The sequence below is a fragment of the Diabrotica undecimpunctata genome, chromosome 7, assembly GCF_040954645.1.
Source record: "Diabrotica undecimpunctata isolate CICGRU chromosome 7, icDiaUnde3, whole genome shotgun sequence".
Lineage (NCBI taxonomy): Eukaryota > Metazoa > Arthropoda > Insecta > Coleoptera > Chrysomelidae > Diabrotica > Diabrotica undecimpunctata.
The window spans coordinates 151,976,227-151,995,843 of NC_092809.1; the positions used below are offsets into that span (position 1 = coordinate 151,976,227).

At 34.2% G+C, this 19,617-nt stretch overlaps 1 protein-coding gene across 1 annotated transcript in view; it reads right to left on the reverse strand.

The window, feature by feature from the left end:
* The window catches only part of LOC140446044 (muscle-specific protein 20-like), a 120,194-nt gene that overhangs the window by 19,504 nt on the left and 81,073 nt on the right, over positions 1-19,617 (reverse strand). The window contains exon 2 of the mRNA XM_072538551.1: positions 9,556-9,767. Coding sequence (XP_072394652.1) covers positions 9,556-9,767 — 212 coding nt within the window. The remainder of the gene's footprint in view (positions 1-9,555; positions 9,768-19,617) is intronic.

Below are 19,617 nucleotides of genomic sequence, written 5' to 3' on the forward strand. Positions count from 1 at the left end.
CTATTAACTTAGTAAATCCATTTTTGTGCTACGTACGCCTCCCTTACAGCGTTTTCCGTTTTTTCTAAAACATTGATTTCATCAGCATAGGCAAGGATCTGCACTGATTTGTTATATATGGAATAGATGGTTATGATTTGTGATATACGTATTTTTCCAGAGTCAGATTAAACAGTATATAGGAGAGAAGATCCCCCTGGCGCAACCCGTTATTTGTTTTAACAGGTTGAGACAGTTCTCCTTGGATTCGCACTTCACATTCAACTTTTTAAGAGTTAGTTTTGTTAAAAGATATCTCCTATTTTGTGTATGGGTTAAATGGAATTCCAAACTAAAAAATAACAAACTGTCGATATTTTAGAACTGCAATAAACGAAAGAGTTGATGTAACTAAATCTATGAAATAGAAAGAAAGAAAAAAGATCTTTAATAGAAAAAATCTGCATTTGTTGAATAGGGAAGTAATTGGAAGATATATCGGCTATAAAATGAAGAAGGCTTGAATATTGGGGCCAAATTATGACGAGTTAAAAATAAATACTAATTTAAAATATAATTTCAGGCAAACTCAAAGGAATTCTGATCCTATAAGAATGGTATGGATCCGAAATTTGGAAAAATAGTTCTCTGCACCCCAACTGAGCTATGATTCCCAATATTCGAAAGGCGCCACAAACAAAAAGTAGTATAAGAATGAATTTTGAGTATGGGTAGTGGATTCACATTTTAAAAAGCCTTCAGTTTTCTTATCATCACTACCTTACCTTATGAGATGCAGAAACAACATCTCATATACATTACTTTTACATTCATATTTATATCACAACTTTTGTCACCACCTTTGTATATTTGTCAATTTAACTTCGAGTTATTTCTATCCTTTATTTTATATTTCATTTGTTTGGATCCCTTTATATAATCAACTTGATAAGCCTTTTTCTTATTTAATTAATGGCTTTGGATAACTTGATCCATGCAGCCACGATAATGTATTTGACTACTTGAATTTGTTAATGATGTATTGACCTATTACATTTGTTAACAATTAAAAATATATTGTAAACATCAGTCTCCCAAGAAACAGCAGATTGACAAGAAACCATACTTTCATTCGTTTCATTCAGAACCCTATCCAACTTAAAGTAAATATTTAGAACCAACAAAGGATTAAATAATGTAGGTATACTTTTAACGCTAAGCTTCCTTTCATAGCGACTTTATTACAACACAAGACAGGCAACGGCTAGGAGGTAAATATACAGTGTGGCGCACCGAAAACGAAACATTTACTGGCAGATGATTCCTTTTTTGAAAAAACGCTCGGACCCGTCGATTTTGTTTTCTAGGGGGACACAAAATTGGCGTAAAATCACTTTAACATTTGCAGCCCCTTAAGCGGGGGTAGCATCATCCCTAAAATCTTAAATGAAAAGGGGGGTCGAATGATCCATTATTTGAAAGGTCTTTCAACTCCCTTTATAATGATGTAAAATTCATGTATTCAATTCAGTAGTTTTGGAGATTTATTGATTTAAAGTTTAAAGTAGACTTTAATAGGTACATCAAATTAGTTTGTACTTCTTTCAGAAGAAATTTGAGTAAAAGTATTTTCTTGATAAGTAAATGCTTTTATTTACTACGCCCATGGTTTATTAATAATAAAAATAACAATTGAAGTGTCCTTTGTAACAAAAAAAGTTGTTTCTTGAAGAAACATAAGTAGAGAATGCCACGTACTTATTTTAAATAGGAAATAGTACATTAGTTTGCGATTGATTTGACCAATCTTTGTTGTTAAAATATCATTTATTGCTTTATACATAAATTAACCATGGTATATTCCACGGCAGAAGGGGTTGAAATTATTGAAATATTTTTCGGAAATAATCAGTGCGCTAATAGAACAGCACAAATTTTTAATGAGCGACATGAGAACAATAATGTGCACCGAAAATATGTTCTAGAACTTGTAGCTAAATTTCGGGAAACTGGATCAGTCGCCAATAAAAAACGTAATATTGAAAATCTTATAAGGAACGAAGCAACAGAAGTGGGGGTTTTAGGGCAAGTTATTGTAGATCCTACATTAAGTACCCGCAAATTTCAAACTTCGTGTGGTGTTAGTCGACGTACTATCCAACGGATTCTAAAGGCCCATAATTTTCATCCGTATAAAATTCACCTTGTACAAGATTTTAATGAAGACGATTTTGATAAGCGATTAGAATTTTGTGAAGTTATGAGTGAACGAATTACAAACGATGAACAATTTTTATTTAACATTTGCTTTTCCGACGAATGTTCCTTTTTTTTAAATGGCGAAGTAAATCATCATAATTGTCGATATTGGTCGGACTCTAATCCCAGAATTTACCATGAGGTACACACACAGCAGCCACAAAAATTAAATGTTTGGGCTGGCATTTTTGGCGACCATTTGGTTGTTCCTTTTTTCTTACCTGGAAATTTGACTGGTGAAATGTATTTGGAATTACTGCAAAATGCCATAGATCCTGCGCTAACAGATATAATTGAAAATCAGAATGATGGTCGATACGTTGAGAATATGTTGATGTTCCAACAGGATGGTGCCCCACCACATTACGCATTAAGAGTTCGGCATTATTTAGATCAGACCTTTCCAGGTCAATGGATTGGTAGAAGAGGTGCCGTTGAATGGCCCCCAAGATCGCCAGATTTATCACCTTTGGATTTCTTTTTGTGGGGTTACTTAAAAAGCAAAATCTATGCTACTCAGCCAACATCCTTAGAAGATTTACGACAAAGAATTGTGAATGAGTGCCATCAAATTACTCCTCAAATATTGCAAAATGTCCGGCAACGTTTTCAGCAAAATCTTTATTATTGCATGGAAAGTAATGGTGGTCATTTTCAACATTTACTCGGCTGACAGGTCAGTTCATTCTTTATTTTTTAACAACTTTGCTGCTATGTATTGATCTCCTCTTACGATGATTTATTTAAACTTTAAATCAATAAATCTCCAAAAATACTGAATTGAAGTACATAAATTTTACATCATTGTAAAGGGGGTTGAAAGACCTTTTAAATGATGGATCATTCGACCCCCCTTTCCATTTAAGATTTCAGGGATGGTGCCACCCCCGCTTAGGGGGCTGCAAATGTTAATGTGATTTTATGCCAATTTTGTTTCCCCCTCGATAACAAAATCGACGGGTTCAAGCGTTTTTTTTTAAAAAGGAATCATCTGCCAGTAAATGCATCTGTTTCGTTTTCGGTGCGCCACCCTGTATAATATAAGAACAGACAGAGCGAACAAAGCTAGATTTATACATTCACATTACACATTTCGTCCTAAATTTTTCTTTTAGTCTGTTTTAAATCGCCCTAAAAAATTTGTGAAGCCTAATATTATGACGAGAGATATAAAGTGGAAAATTGATTCTGAGGAAGAGGTATTTGTTGTTTTATCAGATTTTCCAATACTTAATAGCAGCGTCATTATGTATGCTCCCGAATTCATAAGCCTTTTTAGAGAAGTATATATTATAATTATAATAGTTATTACTGTTGTATTATCAGCATAATATTTTTTTAGAGTCCTTCTCTCTATTCAGATTGCCGAATATAGGCCTCTTCTAATTCTGGCCTTTCATCTCTGTTGTTTGTAAGACGTTTCCACATTGGTCCTGCAGTTCTTTTAATATCGTCGCTCCAACGCATTTGCGGTCTTCCTCGTGGTCTTTTGGCTTCATATGGCCGCCAATTCCCGATTTCTTTATTCCATCGGCCATCCTTAAGACGTTCGTTGTGTCCAGCCCATTTCTATTTGTCCCTTGGCTGTTTATCATAGGTGTATCATCTTTATTTGACATTAGTTTAGTTTTGCTGAAATTCATTTTTAGTCCTTTTTTTAGGGATTCTGTGTGTAGCTCCTCAATCATCATATTCAGTGCCTTCCACGTGTCGGCTATTAGCACTACATCATCTGCGTATCTAAGATGGTTCAAGTATCTTCCGTTAATAGGGATTCCCTTATTTTCCCAGTCTGTTGACTTAAAGATATCTTCTCTGGCAGCTGTAAATAATTTTGGAGATATTGTGTCTCCTTGTCTTACGCCTCGGTTGAATTTTACTGGTCTTGTGTCGATTCCATTACCCAATGTCACTATCATTTCAGCTTGTTCGTAAATATTATGTATTAATATTCTGTACCTGGAGTCGATCCGTTTGTTGACTAATGCTTCTTCTATTGCCCACACTTCTACGCTATCAAAAGCTTTTTCATAATCTATAAAAGCCAGACATAATAGGAGATTGTATTCGTTAGACTTTTCTATTAGGATTTTCAAAGTATATAGATGGCCACAGGTGCTGTACCCTTTTCTAAATCCGGCTTATTCTACTGGTTGATATCCGTTAAATTTAATTGTTATTCTGTTTGTAATAATCTTTGTAAAAGTTTTGTAAAGTTGTGAAAGAAGTGAAATTGGTCGATAATTTTTCAGGTCTGTGGTGTCTCCCTTTTTGAGTATTAGTATTGTTTCAGCAGTATTCCATTGTTCGGGTATGTTGCCTTCAAATAGACATTTATTAAATAGTATTTTTAGATATGTGATGGCTTCTTCTCCGCCTTCCTGCTGAAGAGAAGGCGGAGAGCCTTCCTTCAGCATTTCTGCTAGGATTTCATCGCTTCCAGGTGCTTTATTCCTTTTTATTTCTTTTACTGCTCTTTCTATTTCTTCGTGGCTTATTTCGGGCATCACTTCTGAGTTGAGATTGGTTATCTGCCTTTTCAAGTTCTGCTTTGAGGAGTTAGGGGGATCGTTTCTGGAACGATACAGATCGGCGTAGAACTTTTCAATTGAGTTTGCTATATCAGATTTACTTTTTTATAGTTGTCCTTGTTCATTTTTAATGGTTATTATGTTTTTCTTTCTAGTTTTGGCTTGATGCATTTGAGACTTCCGTTTTTTCTCTATGACTTGTTCCATACGGTCTTCTTGATGTTTTTTAATGTCCTCTTTTATCTGTTTTCTTATTACTCGATTCTGCATTAATTCCTTAAATTCTGCAGTGCCTCTTTTTTTGTCTTAGACGATTTTATCTTTGTTTCAGCAGGTTTTGTGATTCTACACTTATTTTGGATTTTCGTTGTCTGTTAGCGGTTGCCACTTCTGAGCTTGCAGTTAATAGTTCTTCTGTTATGACTTCATTGATTTCATTTAAGCTAAGTTTATCTAGATTTAATACTTTCGCGGGTTTTAACTTGCTTTTATATTGTTCTGTATTAGATTTTAGTTTATCTGTGTCTATATTCCAAGTTTTTCTAAATTTATTTCTATTTTTATTATGTTTTATTTCTAATTTGGCTCTAACCATTCGGTAATCGCTACTTACTGACGCCGTAGGTATTTATTACTGTTATGTCCTGTATGTTATCTGTTTTGTTAAGGCGCGTACAGACTAGCACACGCATGCGGTGAGAAGCCACGCATATGCGTGCGTACCCAAACCATTCGCGCTCAGAGCATTCGTTGAAATTAGAAATCACCGCATATGTATGCGTGCTCAAGGCGCTCCATCCATTCGTGAAAAAATGTCTGAGGAGCTGTTTATGGTTAGTGCCGCATTTGTGGTTATTAGTTCATTAAAAAAGAAAAAACAAAGGAAAATAGGCGATGGTGGACGACGCATTTACTTAAAAGAAGAACCCTACAAATGAAGTCCAATTTACTAGTAGATTTGGCGTTAGAACCTAATACTGGACAATTTCAAAATTTTACACTTATGTCAGTAGAAGAATTTAAACGCCCTTTAAATGATATAGGCCCCGTAATAAAGAAAAACGACACAGTCTTAAGAAAAGCCATACCTGTTAAGGAACGTTTACTGATAACATTAAGATTTCTGGTCACAGGGGATTCTTACACAAGTCTCCAGTATCTTTTTAAAGTTTCCAATTGGAAGTGTCCGAATTGGGACACCCTGTAGTTACTGTAAAAACGCATTACCCTTTTCCTGTACCCACGGACTTCTTTCATTTGCTCCTTTGAGCAAATGTAGCATGTGACTATGTGTGCTCAAGTCATTCGCGAGAAGCAACGGATGCGGCGAGAGGGTACGTAAGCGCCGTCCACATTTGCACACGTATGTGTATTTGTGGCTGCTCACCGCATGCGTTTGTAGGTCTGTACCCGCCTTAACATGCATTCAGCATATGTTATGTTATTAATTTGACATGTAGTTATTGGTACTTGTTAGTCACGTATAGTTTATACCTTTTTATCACTAGTTTGCAACGGGTTATTTATACACACACGCCAAAGAAATTTTTAACCATGGAAGATTTTAGAAAATCGTTAGTTAAAGAAATTATTAAACTTCATTTTAGAACAGAGAATTTTAGCTAGTAAGCGAGTATTGATCTTAGAAAAGAAAAAAAATGTTTAAAGTAATAAGTATAACGACAATTTGTTGCTGATCCGAATTTCTACGGAAAATAACAATTATTGTTTGTTTCTACTTGTTGACAGCATCACTGTTATTTATTTATTTTTGTTTTATTAGGCGTAAAGTCTTGATCGGTTTTGAAGACGTTTTCAAAAGTCTTTAAATTAAAGTGCTTTAATAACAAGCGCAGGATTTTGCACAATCAACAAAAAATTTTGAATCCATTTTTATTAAGTAGTTATGGCACATAAGTAAGTTCTTAAATGGATAAAAAAAAAGTTTTTCATCTCAGTTGGTTATCACAATAGTCTAGATACGGTTCTGTTACATCAAATGATCAAACCAGGATACCCACTAACCACATTTATTACATTTTCATTAGCTAACACCAACTAACGTTGGATCAAAGTGAAAACATACGTTAGATTTATCAGGAAACTAGAAAGCGTGTGGTGTCTGCGATGTTAGAGAAATAGATGGGAACTGCTCACCTGAACCGAATACCTTCGTTGATATACGTATACAAATATTATGAAATATGTACTATTTCATATAAAAATATAAGTAATTTAATATACTTGCCGATAGTTGCAGCTAATTGAACATATTTTTAATTTTACATTAAATTAAATATGGTGATTAAGCTATTTCCTTGTGGCATACTAATACAATTTAATATTTTTACTCTGAATAAGCCATAACTTTACTTTAAAGTAAGTTTATTTTGACGTTTCGATTTCTACGTCGGATATGGTTATCGGGATACATCAAAGAACGTTTTCTGAATGCCTATTCCATCATCAGTGCTGCTACTTGGTATACATGTGTGAAACCACTAAATATATGGGTGTAAAACCCTTTAAATGTTATTAAATTGGTTTTTGTATTACATGGTTGTTTATTATTTAATTGGATGTTAAAGTTAAGATTTACTTCACGGTAATGTAAAACTCACAAATTGGGGTTGCTGTCTCTGAGACGTAGTCTCTGTAAGGACCTTAGGTAGAGTTGCTACCTAAGGTTCTGTGGAAGAAAGTTTTTAATCCGAACCGACTATGCCTCTCTTAAGAGGTTAATGCAGTTTAAGAATCCAGGATTTTGCACAATCAAAAAAACTTACTAATACTTGTATTGTAAGTAACGCATTGATTAGTAATCAGTGTAGTAGTGTCTGGGGGCTCGGGAGACTGAGACCTTGGAAGCCCTGAAGAAGACATCGAAGAGAATGTCGAAAACTCAGCGCAATGATAACCAACGTGGTTTAACCCGGAAGACTGTTGAGTTTATTTTAATTTATTTATCGATTTATTAATTCCTTTACCTCCAGCTTCGTTTTTACTATTTTTTCTTCAAAAAGTAGTTGGTGCCCTCTGTCTTTCTTTTCTTTCTCTTTCTTTCTGGTAGACTAAATATTCTGTTCTATGTTGACAGAAAATCTAATTCCCATATAGGCTTACGTCCTATGTCATCTGTGCAAGCTTCATATTAGTCTCCTCCCTACTTTCTGTCAATAAACTTTTCTAACGTAGTGGGAATATAATTTTTTGCCTGTTTTTGAAATTTATAAAAGAAGGCAAAAATTATTATAAGCTTCATTTTATGGTCTGCAGAATTCTCTAGGGGTTTATTGGCTGCATTATTGAAGAATTTATTGACCATATTCACGATTATATTGGCTGCATTATTAAAGAATTTATAGACCTAACCGTCTAATTGGGAGGCCACACAAGCAGCCATTGGTGCCATCGATGCCATAAGTATCATCCACATTGTATTCATTTTAAAGCATTGACAGGGTTGATTGTTTCCTCTTTTTGATAAAAATATGATTAGTTAATAATTGTTTTATTTGCTATCAGCTGAGGGTTCATGGTATAATTCCTAGTTTAAGACAAGACGAACTCACACTTGAAATACTGAGCTAGGCGGACCATAGGCGATAAGCTCCCATGGTTGATTGAGGTAATAATTTATGCATTTTTTCTTCAGTACAATCTGAAACTTTACCTTCTTCTAGTGGTCCTTTAAATTCTAAGGTACATTTCAATTCTATTCCATTACTAGATGTTCATACTAATAATAATAGACCATATATTTCTATTTCTGTAGGTAATAACTAATGAGACAATCTCTGCACTTCTTGATAGTGGCAGTAATGTTAGTATTAATGGTTTTCCTTCTTTATTTTTACTTAAAAAGCTCAATTTAGCACTTAATTATGATGTTTCAGTTCAACTCACTACTGCTGATGGAAACATTCAGAGTACTTTAGGATATGTTTGGTTACCTGTTACTTTATTGAGTAAAACTCAATCACATAAAGTGTTAATAGTTCCTTCTATTTCACATAAAATGATATTATGTATGGATTTTATTCATTTATTTCAACTTTCTTGGGATTTCTAAAATTTTTCATTTAAGGCTACAGATTTATCTACTTGTGTAGTAAATACTATTATCAGTTCTGAAAATCTTTCTGACATTCACTCCTGTCACTCCCACATAACAGCTCCTGTTTTTGCAAGTCCTGAATTTCCAAGCATTTCTATCTTGCTTGTAATGCAAGTGACTCTGGTGTTGGTGGTGTTTTATTTCAAAAAGATGATGGATTAGAACATCCTATTGCTTACTTTAACAAAACTTTAACAAGAGCTCAGCGAAAATATACAACTACTGAGAAAGAATTGTTAGCAATTTTGTTATCAATTGAAATAGATGCTATAGATGCCATATTGAAGGTTGTGATGATTTTACTGTTATTACAGATCACTCCTCATTACAGTGGTTATATAGCATGAAGAATCCTTCTCCTAGAATTGCCAGATGAATAGTGAAACTGTCTTGTCACAAATTAATATTTGTTCATTGTAGTGGTTCTACAACGGCTAAATAAATAAATGTGATAAATTAATTGTGTTTTAGTGTTAGTGGTAGAAGTTTTTAAATAAATTAAAATAAACATTACCCTACTGTCAATTTAACTAACCAAATATTCCAAATAAGTTTTATTAAGAGATTTAGAGGTTAAGAGATTTTTAAAATTAAAAATGTCCGCTTAGTTATCATTTAGTTAAACAATAATTTTTTAAATTTAGCACAACAACATTAAATTTTACTTACTGGTTCAAGTTATCCATCATTTTATAGTCTCCACCAGATGTGTTGATTTTTTGGATGATTCCAGGTGCCAAACGGTTCATCAATGTGCAAAGGATAATACCGTCCCTAAGACAATCTTCATATGGAAGTCCAGGAGGAAACCTCATTCCTGTGACGGCTTCGATCCAAGCCTGAGCTTCGCGTTCTTGTTCTGGATCACGTTTTCCGGCTACCTGTGGAAAGAAAAACATCTCTAGATTATGATAGTGTATTATGGTGTATATTAAATATATGTAACAATTTTAAATTGACTATGACCACCAGGTATAAAGGTTGGAGCAGAATAGAATACAATAGTTGTGGGGTTTACTAATCCCTAAATAAGGTTGCCAGTGTCGGAGTGATGGAGGTTAACAGGTACTAATGAATTTGCAAGAAATGTAAGATGTTTATTTTATTGGTTATATATAAACAATAAAAGTTTAATAAGTACCTACCTATTTGCAAAATAAAGTTTAATTCTTTAGATAAAATAAAACGTTTTATTTTATCTGAAATGAGTGCATTCCACGAAGTAAGGGTTTCAACAATCAAACATTTAATTCTTTAATTCCAGGAATCTACGACAGTAATTGACTAGATAATTACCTTCTAAACTTATTCCACAGAAAATGTGATAGTGGGTTTTTCCATTTTGTATATAGGAAGGTCCAAGTGGCGTATTCAAAATTCTTAACAGTTCACTAAAAGTAGGTACTTCAGTTGCAAGGTGCAGTTTATTGTGTATACTAGTGTTATGGAAAATTTGGAAGTGCCGTGTAAACGCCGAAAAATTGGTCCTCTAACAGTTAATGAAAAAACATTAATATTTAATTGTTTTATCATTTACAGACAAACGTTTATGTGAAAGTGTTGATGAAACCGTTGAGTTAGTTAGCAGTACACTTGGTGTTGGGAAATCTAAGATTTACAGAGTTATTAAAGAAGAGAAATGTGGTAGTTTTCAAATGCCACGTAATGCTCCAGGGAAACCAAAATTTCAAATAGAATATCATTTTAAAGAAGGACTTCGACGGAAAGTGCGTGAATTCTTCTTTAGACAAGAATTTCCAACATTGGATAAAGTTCTTGTCTCAGTTCGAGATGATAAGAATTACCCAGAAATGAGTCGAAGTACGTTATGGAAACTTTTAAAAGAAATAGGCTTCCGCTGGAAAAAGAATCCCAGAAAGTCTATTTTATTAGAAAGAAGCGATATTGTCATATGGAGAAGACATTTTCTAAGAACCATAAAGGAAATGAGAAACCAAAAAAGAAAAATATTTTATCTTGATGAAACATGGATCAACGAGGGTCATACACCAAATAAATTTTGGCAGGATGAAACTGTTACAAGTCAAAGGCACGCTTTTGTAAATAACTTATCTACTGGTTTAAACCCACCATCAGGAAAGGGACGCAGGCTGATAATAGTACACATTGGCAGTTCAGACGGTTTTGTTGAAGGTGGTTTATTAACTTTTGAATCAACTCGTACCGGTGACTACCATGAAGACATGAACGCTGATGTCTTTCAAGAATGGTTCGAACAAATGATAGATCTTCTTCCTAAGAACTGTGTAATAGTAATGGATAATGCAAGTTATCACTCCAGACTTATAGAAGGACTGCCCACAACCAAGTGGTTAAAAAAAGACTTGCAGAATTGGCTGAGTTCAAAAAATATTACGTACCATCCCGGATCTATAAGAAAGGAACTTTATTCGTTGTGTGCCCTTCATAAAGAAAAATTTAAAAAATACGAAATTGATGAAATTGCCAAAAATCGTGGAATGTCAGTACTTAGATCCCCACCATATCATTGTGAATTAAACCCGATTGAACTGGTGTGGGCACAGATAAAGAGTGAAGTTTCAAGAAAAAATACCACTTTTAAAATTCATGATGTTAAACAGTTGTTTTTGGAGGCCGTAAATAATGTAAAACCTGAAAACTGGGAAAAGGCAGTAAATCACACTATTAAAGAAGAGGAAAAAATGTGGAAGCTGGACAATATTACTGATAAAATGATCGAGCCAATTATTATAAATCTTGGTTCTGAAAGTTCATCTTCTGAATCTGATTTGGATTTGTAACAAGTAGCTGTAAGTTTTATATTAATATTTTTATTCATCTATTTAACATACCTTAGACGGTTTTAAAAACTCTTTTTCTCTTTTGTAATTTTTAAAAATTAAAAAAAATGTGAATTTTTTAAAACCCTTTTTAATGTAGGCCAGTCCGTTCTAATATAGTGTGTGATAAAAGAGGTCACTTTTGTTTACATACACATAACACTTTATAACACTGAAATAATTCATTTATTTTTTACAATTATTCAAAGTAATTTTTCAATTAATCTTGAGCACGCCCATGGAGTGGTCGGAGCTACCAGTTAAAATTATGCTAATTACTCTCTCGTTCATAAAAATAAACTATACAAACATAACAGTATCACGATTGTTATTACTACTATTAGAATAACAATCAGATAATGAAGAATTAACTAATCTTACAGACAAATATAAGGGTAATCCAGTGGCGGATCCAGCATTGTTAACAGGGTGGGGCAATCGGCTAAATTAAGCCTACCGGCTCACCGGAAAAAGTTCCGTACTAATAATATTTGTATAATTCATATTATACTGTAATTCTAAAAAATGTTAAATTATTAATTTGAAAAAAAAATGAATGTTTTTATGATCTTTACATACAGGGTGCGGCATTCGTGCGAGGAAGTCGAATTACTAATTGTAAGAGATACGAAAAAAAATATTTAGGTTAAAGTTAGAGCACAGCGAGGACCATACTCTAAAATATTTTTAAATATACGGGGCCACTCATATTAAGAGGTTGGAACAGACTTATCTTTTTTTTAATTGAGCGCCCTGTATATTTTTACATTTTTGGACTCTTCTCGATATTCTCGTTTTTTCAATATAAGGTTTTTCAGTGTTATACGAGGTAATTTAAAAGATAGTAATCATCTACACTTTTTGTTTATTGATTTCGTACATTTTGTTTATTGATTTCGTTGCAAAATTAACACTGTAAAATTGTAGAGATTTAATATCAAAAAATATATTTGTGTTCAAAAGATTTTTAATATAGCGAACTATTGTCTAAAATTATTAACATAGTGAAATATTTAATTTTGACATACAGGGTGGGTCAAAACTCAAAGTGAGTATTTTCTGAGTTTTCTTAAATGGAACAGCCTGTATTTTATTATACAGTAGACTCGCGAATATCCTAGCTAATTGGGACTGCGCATACCTCGAATACCGAAAAACTCGGATACCGCGGAGATAGGGTAGTTGCTTAAAATAAACGAAAAATTCAAAAGTTGTGACGTATGTCATTAGTTAGTATGTAAACCTGTATAAAGAGTACATAGGTAATATAGATAGGAAAACATTTACGTACTGGATCATCTTCATGTTTTAAAAAAGTCTTTGAAAAATTTCTGGGTCAACTTCTGGCGTCGTTTTGACGCTGTGATGTTGCGTCAACGCTGAAAAAATGAAGGACATCGGTAGGGGTTGACTCTTCCTGCTGCTCAGTGTAGGCTAGAGCAGCTCAAATCGCCTTTAATCCTTCATCCTCAGTGACATTGTGTGAGTTGATAACCATGTCGGCGATTGCATCATCAGTCAGTTCCATTTGATGATCTTGCATAATCCACTCGTTGACGTATTCATCATTTATCAGCAGTTCCGTTGGTAACTGATTAGCGAGGTCTATTATTTCAGCAATATAGTTATCGTTATATTTTCCATCACATTTCGCTTTCACCATGACACATCCTTAACGGTGATCATTTTAAGGACTGTTGTCACAGTCTTTCCCCCATCCAACTAGGTCAACAACACTTGGAGAAGCCTTCGACGATAGTTTCGTTTCATAGTCTCTAAAACTCATTGGTCCAGAGGTTGAACAAGGTTACTTGACAACTTATAACCAACTTCTAAATTAAAGTAAGGAAACTCGACTAATTTAGTATTTTTTTTACATTTTCTTATATACTGCTATCTAGTCTAATGGGAAATGCTAAATTTGAATAAAAGTTTAACAAAAATGAAAAAAGCTACTCCGATTTATTTTCTTATTTTTTAAATCAATGCATATCCATCATGTTTTTCTTATAAAGTAATTATATTTAAAATAAACATCTTGCAATGCCTTTTATTTTTAATTTACAAAAAATTATCCATTTTATATGAAACTTAAAAATACTAAACATATTTTTGTGCTAGGAACAGCTGGGTTGTGATTCTATTTTTACTTCAGTGATAAATGCGAGCAGTAATTTTTATTTAATTGTTAGTGTAGGCATAAATCAAAAAATATATCTGACATAATACATTTTCCCGTTATTTTTAACGCATATTTCATTTATAATTCAGATTGAAACTTTTGAATGAACAGTCTTTAAAAATACGTGAATCTTCATACTTATGGATGAAAAAATGTTTATAAAAAAGGTCTAAGAGCAAAGAAAAGCATAAATCTGCACTGTAGAAAACAACCGTCATATTCACATTTCTGTTATGTTTGAAGTAAGCGTAATTCATTACAGTGACCAGCTGGCAAACCAATTGAACAAGTAGCATAGTGCAATGCCATGACTCCCTCCCATATACAAACTTTTCGAGAAACTCATCACTCTAGAATTACCGTTCGACAAAAATCCATGTACACTGATTAAAATCTCTAATAAAACGTGCATTTAAATTGAAAAAGAGTGAAATATTTCTAATCCTATCTAAAATTTGGCTAAAAAATAATAAAGTTCCAGGACACGACGGTATAATTGCCGAGCTCGTGAAAACAAGCAAGATATTAACAATCCCTGTACTAACAGAGCTATTTAATAGATTTCTCCATAATTGCAAGATCCCTATAGACTGGAACGAGAGGCTAGTAATACTCTTACACAAAAAAGGGGACAAATGTGATCTACAGAATTATAGACCTATATCTTGCTCAGTCAAGTATGCAATCTATTTATGAGAATTATTAACAACCGGTTAACCTACAAAATGGATAATTACCAAACGGTTGAACAGGCTAGCTTTCGCAAAGGATATACTACATGAGACCATCTGCTGACAATGAGAACATTGATAGAGAAGGCAAATGAATACCAACTACCCGTATTTCTTACCTTCGTCGACTATGAAAAGGCGTTTGATAGTATCGAGATGTGGATCATAGAACAAGCTATTAATAATTGTAGAATAGATTCGAGATATAGGCAACTAATACATAATATATATGAAAATGCAACTATGATAGTACAACTATCATAGTTGCATTATGAAAATACAAATCCCATCCCCATTAAGAGAAGAGTGAGACAAGGAGACGTAATATCACCAAAGCTTTTCAACCTAGCCCTAGAAGACGTCTTCAAAACTACAAATTGGTCAACCTATCGCATTAACGTTAATAGCAACAAGTTAAACCACCTCAGATTCGCTGACGACATAGTGATTATAGCGAGCACATTCGAGGAACTGCAAATTATGATGGGGGAACTAGCAGCCAGCTCCCAATACGTCGCCCTAAAAAAAAAATGAATATGAAAAAAACAAAAATAATGACAAACACAGATGACCCCAGACGTATAACTATAAAGGGCAGTGAGATAGAACAAATCCAGGAATATATCTACCTAGGCCAAATCCTGAGACTTGACAAAGAGAACCAAAGTGCGGAAATTACTAGAAGAGCAAGACTAGCATGGGCAGGATTTGGAAAACTTAGTTGGATACATAAGAACCGCAAAATACCCCAATATTTGAGGAGCAAAGTGTTCAACCAATGCATCCTTCCTATCATGACATATGGATGTCAAACCTGGACCCTAACCAAGGCAAACATGAATAAACTAGCCACAACAGAAAGAACAATGGAAAGAGCAATGTTAGGTATACGACTGTCAGATAAAAAGAGGAACGACTGGATAAGATCCAAAACAAAAGTAGAGGACATAGCAACAAAAATTGAAAAACTTAAATGGATCTTCGCGGGTCACCTGCTAGACAAAAAGACCAACGTTGGAATACTACAATACAACATTGGAGACCTTACGAAAGTAAACGACCAAGAGGAAGACCACATATGAGATGGGTTGATGATATTAAAAGAATAGCCGAAACAAATTGGAAATATGTTGCTCAGGATAGAGACCGATGGAAGGAGTTGGGAGAGGCCTATGTGCAAATCTGGACGACAGAAGGCTAAGAAGAAGAAGAAGATCTAAAATTCGGTTTAAAAGGCATGATCACTTATCATCAAGAAACCGTTCTAGGATGCCCTACGTGTTCTAGGAATTTTCTTTCTTCTCTACTTTGGTTCGTTTGTTTCGTTTCTGTTTATCTTCCCCGTGTCTTCTTCTACACCATTCTTCTACCCCGGCTTTGCTTTGCCCCTACTTCTTTTTCTCACAGGTAGTGATAATAGAGTAGTGTTTTTAAATCCCTTAAATATGCAGCCATCGGGTATGTGTGTCTAATTTTCTACTCACTATTTTTAGACTCTTTTATTTTCAATTATTGGGTATGTACTTTTAATTTACTTTTTGCCATGACTCGACTTAAAGTAATCATTTTAGGTCCTGCGCGTAAAACTAAAATGACCACTTGACGCCAAGGCATGACAAAAATGGCCTATGCTACTCCTTAGTAAACAAAGAATACCCTAAATTGACTTCGTCTCGGTCGTTAATTTACTTGCGATTATGGCAATTCTTTATTTTTACTCTCTCGTGGCATAATGTACTACATCTAGGTATGTTTTTGGGCCCCTCAAATATAAACCCATGGGGTATGTGGGTTTAATTTACTTATCTATATTTAGACTCCCATTGGGTGGCTCTAACATCTTTTAAAAAGAGCGCCATCAAAAATAGAGCGGACAGCAAAAATAAAAACCGCACCTGCTATGAACAGCGAATTGTTGCTCTTAGTTTTATATATTTTATGAATTATTTTTTCTAAAAGGCTTACAAAATGTATAAAAGAAAGATAAAATCAAAGTACACAATTCGCTGTAACACTTTAAACCAGGTGATTGTCTCACAAATACAAGTCACGCAATCCAATTAGGACTCTACGAAGGTTTTTAAATCACAGACTTTAACGCAACAAGCAGCTTACAAGAAAAACATTTTTAGGATTTGAGTGTCATTTATTAAGTACACAGTTTTTGTTTACTATTTTACCACAAAACCTAAAGCGTAAGGATGGTATTTGCTGTACCCACTGGCTTCGTTATGTAAGATTCTAGGGCGCAACAGTTCGCACCCACTCATATATGTATAGTGAAGGTAACTATTATAGCGCAGAAAGATTATAGCATATTCAGTAGACATTGATTCTACGGCGCCCGAATCTTAAAAATGGCCTACAAGGGCGCTGCAAGTCGCATCTAAGCTATTATCGAAAATTCTGGGAGTTATTATCGACCTATGTGCATTCGCAATTCAACATACTCGATTGATCTTTTTGTCAATGAATGAATCAAACGGCGAATTCGGGAGCAAGGTAAAAAAAAAGGTTTTTAGGTAAACGGCAGCTGCATTATCTTTGGGTAAAGGTTCAAAAATATTTATTTATGCATGTCCACGATGCACGGTGCATACCTAGCACGTCTTGCCAGTCCGGGCCTGGTTGCATACCATTCGAATTAGTATTCTGAAAAACGTATAAGCTGCTGACAAGTTTACGGAATGAAATAAAACCGTTGTACAATTTTGACAAATTGAACACCCTCTGGAACTGAAATACAGATTAAACACGGCCACCAAAGCGGCCAGAGAAACATACAATTAAACTAAGGCAATAAAAGAAAGGAAAATATAACTCAAAGACAGTAAAGCAGTTTATAAATTAGAGAGGTTAGTAACGTAATAAATTCAAAACTGATGCCATTGTTGCCTCTAAACAGTAATAGAAAATAAAGAATCCAAAAGGGAATAGAGAGAAGGGTATAAAGAGGAAAAAGTCATGAGAACCCAACAAAACTGTACAATGTTTAAAATGTAATGTGTACATAAAGTGAACTTTGTTGCAGTTTCCCAACGATATATAAACATTTATAAAATATTAACAGACTTTTTGTTAGTGTTGATTCTCCCCGTAGTATATTTAAACGATATTGCGTGTACTAGGGCACAGCAGTTTTAAGGGCTAAACATTGCAAGAAGAGCTATCTGCGAGATAACAAAGACGTGAGTTTGACATAAGGGACGAGTTCCATATGCCATATGAGAGAGATGCGTTTTTGAAGTTAAGAGCAGCGCGTCCTAACACACAAACTTCGCTTGAGTCTTGTGAAAAAGGTGAGTTTTTTTATTCCTGAATTTTCACCGAACCAGAGGGCTAGCAATCCCATCGTGGCTGAAATCATTTCATGGGGTAAAGTACACCTTATACTATTTGTTGCCAAAATTACATTTCTGCATATCGAGTACTGTTTACTGGTATATGCATATTGTTAAAAAATTCATCTTGTGTGCTGAACTATTTCATATTTTGTAGTGATTTGAGCTTTTAAAAGAACATTTTACGTATATATATATATATATATATATATATATATATATATATATATATATATATATATATATATATATATATATATATATATATATATATATATATATATATATATATATATATATATATATATACACTCAGGTGCAAAAAAATCGATCCATGGGTATTATTTGCTGAAAAAAGAAAACGTTTCAAGATATTAGTTTTAAATCAGGTATATATGTAAAAGTATATGTTAGATTAAAATAATTGTTACAGATTATCCAAAAAAATCATTTATTTATAGAGACATACGCCAAAACTCAAAAATACAGGAATATTCAAAACTTTCTAAAATTAAGAAAAACATTGATAATAAATCAATATCTAGTGTTTCCCCCTCGGGCCCTTATAACAGCCTGTACACGTCTAGGCATTGAGGTAATTAATCTCTGGATATCAAATTAATCCAATTGGTCCCATATTTCTTAAAGGGAAGCTGTAAGTTCAGCCAAGTTGTTTGGACGGGGTACTCGTGCTCGAAGACGTCTTCCTATCATATCCCATAGATGTTCTATGGGATTGAGATCGGGACTGCAAGCTGGCCAGTTCATACGGACCATTCCCACCTCCTCTATATATTGGTTGGCGATTCTAGCACGGTGAGGACGCGCGTTGTTGTCCATAAAAATAAAATTAGGTCTAATGAAAGGAGCAGAAGGTACCACATGCTGATCTAAAATACTTGCTATGTATCTTGCAGTAGTCATAGAACCTCTATCTACAATAACTAAATCAGTATGGGCTTCTGAACTGATACCAGCCCAAACCATAACGGAGACCCCCCGATAATTTATTCTTTCCGCAATATTACATTGAAAATATCGCTCTCCTTGTCTTCTCCAAACCCTTTCTTGGCCGTCTGGTGACCTTAGACAAAATCTGGAGTCATCCGAGAACAATACATTGCTCCAATCTGCATCACTCCAGGTTTCATGTTCTCTTGCAAAAGCAAGGCGAGCTCTGCGATGTTCTATGGATAGTATTGGAGATAGGGCTGGCCTTCTGGATAATAAATTACCTTCTACAAGTCGTCGACGAACTGTCCATCTGCTTACATCCACATTTCTCACTTTGCTCAGACGATTTGCCAGTTCAACTGAAGTTAGATACCGATTTCTCAAACATGATGAGACCAGAAATCGATCATCTCTTTCGGATGTTACCCTTCTACGACCTGATCCTGGTCTTCTTGTAAAGTTACCGATGTCGCTAAAACGCCGAACTGTTCTTTGAACCGAAGATCGACTAACTCCCAACATTTTAGCTGCATAATATTGGCTACGACCATATTGAACTAAAGTCACCGCCCTTGCAGCATCTGTCGGAGTTAGAGACATTTAGGAAGGATAATTAAATAAAAATATAACACGTTTTGAAAATAAAATCGCTACACTAGTATGGTTGTTAAATTAAAAACAACATTCAATAAATATCTACT